The following is a 7,536-nucleotide window of genomic DNA, read 5'->3' on the forward strand; positions in this document are numbered from 1 at the left end:
GCTCCCATTGGTTGGCCGGTACCGGAAGTGTTTGCTGACACTTGAGTAAACGGAAAGAAAGTCCCCTCTCGCCTCGGATCCGCCTGGCAGGCGGTCAGACCTCACCGTTCTTCCGACGGAGGGGCGCAGGGCTGCCCGGCCGCGCGCCCTGGGACCCCCAAGAGGGTCCCCATCTTCCCTCCTCCTAACAAACTTAAAGCCCAAGGGCGATCCCGGAAACAAATGCAGCTTCCACACAAATATCCTGACAGCTCCGCCCCGCCCCTCTCCTCCTCCCCGGCTAGTAGCTGGATCCCATCTCCAGGTCCTACGAACCAGCCCGACGTCAGCCGGGCTCTTCGAGTTGCTTGGGGCCGGAGGGTTCTGTGGTCTGAGTCACAGGCCGTTCCCTTGTCCGTTTCTCTCCCAGCTGTGAGAGGGACTGAAACCTGCAGCTCCCGCCACGCTGTCCCCAGGACCCCTGAACCGCATTCTATCCTACCCTTCACCCCGACCTCTCCGAGCTCCTGGGGTGCAAAGAGGCCACATAGTTTGGTTTGGTTTGATTATTTTTAAGGACACAAGGAGTGGGGAGGGGGAGAAGACCACGTGGATCTTAGGAACCAGATCAGCATTGAAGTTACAAAGTGAAGGTGATGGGGTGAGCAGGAGAGGGAGCAGCTTCGGCCCCTGAGTCCAGAGGGGAGAAGGAGACTTGGGTTCCGAGCTGGTGCACCAGACGGACTCGCCCAGCCTTCCCCACTTGGCCTTCCCCAGGGTGCCCGCCTTCTCCCCCAGGGATCTGATAAGATGCAGGTCTGCTGGCCACTCCCAGCTCTGCGTGCAAGGAGAGCAGGTAGAAGGGTTTCTGTGTGTCTGTCTTTTAGTCGAAGTGAGAGCCCCAGACCCCTGCGAGGTTGCTCAGTTTCTTAGCGTGGGGGTGAGTTCCAAAAAGTCGGGTTTATTTCCAGGATCCTTCCGCAAATCGCAGCCGTTGCGCTAACCTGCTGAGAGAGGAAAGGTTGATTAAAACCCGAAGGCCACTTGGTGGCCATTCCTAGGAAATCTGAGGTTGATGGTGTCTCCTCCGAAGGGAATCAAAGGTCTAGAGGCAATTTGCTTGCCAGAGGTAACATTTGGACCCCGTTATGTGTAAATTCAAATAACAGTGTAACCCAATTTTCTAAGCCAGTAGCTAATCCTGAGAGAAATTACTTCAAAGAGCAGAATCTGACAGTAATTGCCAGAAGCTGCCAAATGCTTGGGGAATGTCCCTTTGTGGGGTGAAATACTCCTCCACCAGGAGCAGCAGAGAACCAGCCAGGAGCGGGGGACCTGGTTGGCAGTCCTGCCCTGCTTGGGGGTGAGCGCTTGGGGGAGGGGTGTTGAGAGCTCTCCAGGGACAGCACCCACCCGAACTATACCCCTCGGGATTTCAGTGGGCGCCACAGAGAGCTACAAGCTGAACTTAAGCATTGGCCCTGAACCACCTGTAGGTACCTGGCCCTTCCCCTCAGACTTCTAGGAAAGCCCTGGTGCCTGCCTAGCCCTCGCCAACTGTTGGTATGAGACCAGCAGGAGCCAGGCGACCTCCTCTGAAGGGCAGATGGGGGACAAGTGTGCTTGTGTCAGATGGTCATGATGGTGCCCACCTGGCACATTTGGCTGATCAAAACTGTCCATCTCTTCAGGGACTTTCTAAGTGCTTCCTAGGTAAGGTACGGTCTCCTTCGGAGCTTAGTACTATTATCTGGCTTTAAATAATTCGGCAACCAGATCTAGAACTTTTACCTCTAAGCTTCTGTTTCAAGGAGTGCTGTGAGACACCCTAGAGCAAGTTCTGAACCTGGGCAGAGAGTGTGTGCGGCGGCTGGGTAGTACCAGGGATGGGAGTGGGGTGGGATGGGGGCATCTCTTGGAAGACACTCCCAGCACCTTTGGGGGCCCACTACCTTCTGCTCCCGAAGGGTACTGGCACTGTACTGCGGGCTCCCTCCGCCGCGGGCAGGGCGCACAGTTCAGCGGCAGGCCCTGTAGGGCAAACGTGGGGTTTCCAAAGGCTTTGGCTATTCGGGAAGACTCTTCGCTTGCGGAGTCTCTGGGGACCGCGGGTGGCGCGCCGGGGCCTGGAGGCTGTCCGGGGATCAGATGGCGCTCAGAACTTCGTGGCCTGGGCAGGGTTGGAGGTGCACCCTCGACGCCGCTGGCTGCCGCAGTGTGCGCCAGAGACCAGATGCGCGGTTTCTCCCTGCAGGGGTAGTGCATGGTCAACGTGGGGCCTCCTGGCTCCGCCCGGAGGAAGTCGGCTTCTCCTGATCTGGGGGGCTCAGTGAAGGAGAAGCGGGGCGTCGCCAGACTGAACTCCCTGCGCTCTGGCCGGCCCTCTCGAGCCGCTGCACAGGGCGCCGCCGCCGCCGCCGCCGGCAGCGACAGAGTGTCTTTATGGAGCTCAGCCAGCCTGTCCGTAGCTGTGGCCACTGCCTCCTCTTCATCCGCCTCCTCCTCCTCATCTTCCAGGTCCTCCAGGTCACTCAGCCGGAGCCCCCGAGCCTCCTGTCTCTCCTGGCTCGCAGTAACGTCTTCGGGAAATCAGAAGCGAGCGAGTGAGAAAAGCCCCAGGCCCCAAGGGAAATCCTCGGGAGTGCCCATCCCTGGGAAGCTTTTAGCAAGATGCGCCCTGCACTCAGGGCGTTCCCAGTATAATTCACCAGGCTGGACACACAGTCTCCTAAAAACTTGCTCCAGCGCCCTGGCAGCCTGCTGGGAAAGAATTTCCGCCCCCAGACTTGCCCCGACCCTTTGGAAAGCTCCTCCCTCCAATGAGCCTAAGATAAAGGCCACTTTGCCAAGAGGATCTCAGTTTCTCAGCCTTAAAAAGGCAAAGGACAATTTCTACCACATTCCAACCCCCACAGGTGCCTGGTGTATGTTATGTAATTCAGAAGCTATATATGGAGCGCCAACTACATGCCAGACATCATTGAGGCATGCAGGTATTAGGAATTTAGAGGATACAGCAGTGGATAAGCCACTTTGTAGTGGAGTGGACACTCCTAAGGGGTAAGCATGGCAGAGGAAATAAACTCGCTGATGTGATAGAGAATAACCTGGGATGCTAGCTGGTGTGGTTGGCCAGGACAGGCTTTGCAGACGGGGGCAATTTAAAGCCAGGTTTATAGGGAATGACAAGCAGAGGGAACCACACAGGCGAAGGCCCTGAGGCATGCAGGGACTGCAAGTGCAAGGGTAAGTAGGGGACATCTTCCTTAATAGCTCCCCCAGGGGGTGGTTATGAAAATCCAAGGAAACTGATGGCTGCAAAAGCCACGCAGGGGCGGGGCAGCGAAGAGTACCTTTGGTGTCCCCATTTAGGCAGCCCAGCAATTCCTCTGTTGCACCGTCCTCCTTCCTCTCCTCCCCGCCTTTGTTCTTGGGCACCCACGTCATCTTGTTCTCCTTCTTGAGGCGCCGGCGCGCGTTGGCGAACCAGGTGGACACCTGGGTGAGGGTCATCTTGGTGATGATGGCCAGCATGATCTTCTCGCCCTTGGTGGGGTAGGGATTCTTGCGGTGCTCGTTCAGCCAGGCCTTGAGCGTGCTAGTGGTCTCCCGGGTGGCGTTCTTTCTGCGCCCAGCGCCACTCAACTCCACCGCACCATACCTGCGGGTGGGAGAGGAACCTGGCTCACAGTTCTGGGGCTGGGCACGTGGCACTGCAGGCAGGAGGTGGTCTGCGGCTTTGGCAGTGGGGTTCTGCTCTCCTCCTAGCACGCAGCCCCCCATGCTCTGCGGATTAGTTCTGCCTTGGCAGGGGAGGGGGAGGGACTTGCCCTGTCCGCCACCAACAGCCCCATGTCTTACCGGTCATACTGGTACTGCCCCAGAGTCGACTCATAGGGATAATAGGCTCCCGGTTGCCCCAGGCCAGGTGTAAAGTTCCCTGCCGCCTCTTTAAATTCATACTGTGGATTCTGGTGGGAAGGAAGAAGAGAATTCAGGCCTACCTTTGAGGAGGAGGAGGAGTGGGGGTTAGGAAGGGTGTGGATTCTGGAGTCAAGTCTGGTTCAAATCTCAGTGCCACCACTGGGCTCTGTGATTCTTGGGCACAACTGTTTAACCCCCTCCCTCCCATGCCTCAGCTTCCCCTTGGTAAAGTGGGATAATGATAGTGCCTGTGGGTTATGGACGAAGACTGCTTAGCAGAATTCCTGGTGCAGAATAAATAAGGAATGTTTATTTATTAGTTAAACAGTTAAATATTGGCTGTTTGTATTACTGTTGCTACTTGTGTCTCCCCCCCGAACCCCCTCCCACCAGCTGGGACGCTTCCCTTACTCCTCTTCCAGAGCTATTCCCTGCCCCTTCCCCTCTTTGTGACTTTGGGTGAGCTTATTTGCGCTCCGCTGCACCTGTTTCCTCATCTATACGCTAAGCCTAGTGATGACTTGGCCTCATGGAATTAATAGACCTACTTGTGTTTTCTAAGCAGGATGGAGTTCTGCAAAGTGTAAAATGTAAAGATTTTTTTTTCTTTATATACAACCCGAACCATTTCCTTTCCTCTGAGCACTGCGTCCTTCTTAGACGGAGATGACACACTGGATTTCCCCAGTGCCTCTCCTGCCCCCAGGCGGGTGGGTTTGGGCGCACGGATCCAGGCTCCTCCTCGTGTACTCACCAGCGCCCCGTACAGAGCGGGCGGCTCCGGGCTGTAGGGCAGGTAGCCTGGGTAGCTCTGGGCAGCTGCAGCGGCCGAGTAGGGAGCTCCATAAATGCCCAGGGCCGCGCCCAGCTCGGGCCTCGCACTCCCCAGCAGCCGACTGTCGTAGGAAGCGCAGCAGAGCGCGGCCGCCGGGGTGGAGCCTGAGGCCACATCTGGGACGGAGCGCGGGGCGGATTCGCAGCAAGTGGCGCTGGAACTTGCAGACACCAAAAACTACGGCGGCGAGAGAGGGGGCACCGGAGGTCAGAGACCGGCTCCCGGGGCTGGCGGGAGCCAGTAGCGGAACTGCCAGATCATTCCTTCATGCCATATAAACTAAATGCCACCATGTGCTAACATTCTGCCCAGTACTGAGACGGGAATTATCCGAAGATGCAATTTATCCAAATTGCCTTTCTAGATACTCCTAAATCTTTGCTAAAGCTCTAGAGTTCCAGGAGGTCCGGGGTCGTGGGAACGTTCTAAAATCCGAATACAGGGAACTCCCCCCCCCCTAGTCACAGAATCCTATGAAGGCCCGAACTTGAAGTTAGCCTTAGAGACCCTGTCTCACTCCTGCTCCCATTTTATGGATAGGGAATGAGAACTAGAGAAAGGAGGAGACTTATCCTAGATCGCAAATCGGGGCAGAGGTCAAGTTGGGACCGGCTCTCTGGCACTCTGCAGAGAAATAGAAGAACAGGGGTGGGCGTTTCCAGAATTCCCCCAGGAACCCCTTGTCACTGCACAATACCCACCCAGGTCTGAAAAACCAAAGGAACCAGAAGCGGAGAGCTTGGACCTACTCAAGAAAGGAGGAGGAAGAGAGCAGAGGGCAACAAACCAAGAAGCATAGAAAACTAGTGAGGCGGACAGCGCTCTGGACTGGAAGTCTGAGACCCTCCCGGCCACCTCGGGTATCTGTACAGTAAGGAGGTCTGTCCGGAAGATTCCCGAGATCCCACCCACCTCTCTAAGCGCGTGGTTAGAGTGCCCAAATTTCGGGTCACAGGATTTTCCAGCTTGCACTTGGGGGGGTTGAACGTTCTCAGCCAGAGACTGGGGAGGCCAGAGGCGTCTGTGGTACGTTACCCAGATGCCTGCTCCCTCTGGCTTCCCCGGGGGCTCGTGGGAGGGGAGGGCGCTTAGGGGCAGGTTCCTGCGCGAGGCACCCCCTCCACCCAGTCTGCCCCCATCCCCCACGGGGGGCGTCTCTTACCTGGGAAGCGCTGCCATAGGGGTGTCCAAAGTGCGGGAAGGACATGGTGGCGGTCCCTGACCCGCCTCCTTCTTCTCTTGAGAGTTCCCGCCTCGGCTCCGCGATTCTGTGCTTCCAGCCGTACGCAGCCTCGGTTCCTTACACGGTTGCCGGTGCCCAGCTCAGGGTCCTCCACCCGCTTGGCGCGACTGGAGGCAGAGCCGGAGGCAGAGCCGAAGGCAGTCCGGCTGCCGAGCCCTGCCCTCCAGATGGCTCCCCTCCGACTTGCGTGGTCCGGAAGACAGAAGGGCCCATGGATGGGCAGGGGAAGGGCGAGGATGCGGGTTCCCAAAAGCGCGCGTTGGCGAGGCAAGGTGAGGCGCGGCGCGGGGTTGTGCAGCTCCCAAGGTGCCCCAGTCCAAGGTGGCCAGAGGCTCAATGTGACGTCATGGTAATCCCGGGCCGCCAGACGGGCCCCCGGGCCCTGGGGCCCCGGGCCACCAAGCCTGCCAAGCGCAGCCAGCCCGTGCGCGCGCGCGCACTCTCACCACACTCACACTTGCTCCGGGAGGTTTGTGCTGCTGGTGAGGAACGTCAAAGACCCTGACCCTTTCTGCTTGGCGCAGGATCCTACCCCTTTTCGCCTTAAGCTCACGCGCGCGCGCACATACAATCTCTCCAAATTACCCGGGAGAAGTAGGAGAAACGCCTCCCACTGCGCCGCGCAGGCCCCGGGCGCAGCGCGCTTACCTCCTCCCCTGCTGCCCAGAGGAGGAGAGAAGCACCGGGCGGCGAGGGAGGAGAGAATACAAAAGAAGAGACAGGAGAAAACACAGGAAAAAAAGTGGGGGAGAAAGGCTAGAGGGAGAAGGAGGAGGGGAGAGGAGAGAGATGAGGAGTCTAAGTGAACAGAGGCGCGCGGGGGAGGGGAGGGAACGGAGGTGGGCGAAGGCTGGGCGGAGGTTGAACGCCGGCAGGTGGAGGATAGCAGAGGCTCGGGGGAGAAGCTTCCAGCCCCCGTCCCCCGCCCCTCCGCTGCAGGAAAGTTTGTTCGCGCCAGTGGCCCCGCGCTCTTTGGGGCAGCGCTGGGCAGTGTTGGTGGATCCCAGTGGTCCCGCCGTCTTTGTCCTCGGGGACCCTGTTTCCCCGCCCCAGTCTCTCCAGAACTTTAGCTCGATTCAGGCTCTCCATGCCCTGGCCTTTGGCAGGGCCTTGACCCTGGGGCTTCTCTGCCGCTTTCTGGCCCTCGAATAGGCCAAATAGCGCCCCCTCGAGGTCAAGGTTCAGATCCCCTTGGACTCTGCCTGGAAATGCGCCAAGTCTGACCCCCTGGCCTCCGCAGACCCGCGGGCCGAGACCCTCGGGTATCTCCTCCCATGGCGAGAGTTGGCTGCCTTGTGCACATCGCGCACTGCGTCCACCGGGGAGCGGGGAGCCGCAGGAAGACGCCGGGGCCGAGCTGCAGCCACTGCGCTCCGCTGGGGGTGGCGCTGGCGAGCCGCAGTTCAGCGCGCCGCGAGGGCAGCCCATTCCCTGTGCTCCGCCGGGACGCCTGGCTGGGCCCAGCGGTCTGACCACCCCCTCCATCCCAGGCGCCCTCTGAGGGGCACTCATAGGCAGACGGGCTCGTTGGTGCCTAGGAGGGGACTGCGTCCTC

At 59.0% G+C, this 7,536-nt stretch overlaps 1 protein-coding gene across 2 annotated transcripts; it reads right to left on the reverse strand.

Annotated features, from left to right (window-relative positions):
* Positions 1 to 541: 541 nt before the first annotated feature.
* On the reverse strand, positions 542 to 7,218 carry IRX6 (iroquois homeobox 6). Of its 2 annotated transcripts, none has more exons than XM_047790843.1 (6): positions 5,901 to 7,218; positions 4,658 to 4,915; positions 3,841 to 3,950; positions 3,333 to 3,640; positions 1,932 to 2,558; positions 542 to 983 (listed from the first exon to the last, which is right to left on the reverse strand). In XM_047790843.1, exons 1-6 carry the CDS (start codon positions 5,943 to 5,945, stop codon positions 979 to 981), a joined length of 1,353 nt encoding a protein of 450 aa, XP_047646799.1. In that variant the 5' UTR covers positions 5,946 to 7,218; the 3' UTR covers positions 542 to 978. The 2 variants fall into 2 exon arrangements, with proteins under 2 accessions (XP_047646799.1, XP_047646798.1); XM_047790842.1 differs by having other exon boundaries at positions 542 to 986.
* Positions 7,219 to 7,536: the final 318 nt, after the last annotated feature.

The sequence above is a fragment of the Phacochoerus africanus genome, chromosome 8, assembly GCF_016906955.1.
Source record: "Phacochoerus africanus isolate WHEZ1 chromosome 8, ROS_Pafr_v1, whole genome shotgun sequence".
NCBI lineage: Eukaryota > Metazoa > Chordata > Mammalia > Artiodactyla > Suidae > Phacochoerus > Phacochoerus africanus.

What these genes read in the sequence shown, in the direction of transcription:
- IRX6 (XM_047790842.1), bottom strand. Translation starts at nt 5,945, where the DNA reads ATGTCCTTCCCGCACTTTGGACACCCCTATGGCAGCGCTTCCCAG. An exon ending in CCTATGGCAGCGCTTCCCAG is followed by an intron (nt 4,916 to 5,900) that starts GTAAGAGACGCC and finishes TCGCCGCCGTAG; the next exon opens with TTTTTGGTGTCTGCAAGTTC. An exon ending in CCGCTCTGTACGGGGCGCTG is followed by an intron (nt 3,951 to 4,657) that starts GTGAGTACACGA and finishes CCTTCCCACCAG; the next exon opens with AATCCACAGTATGAATTTAA.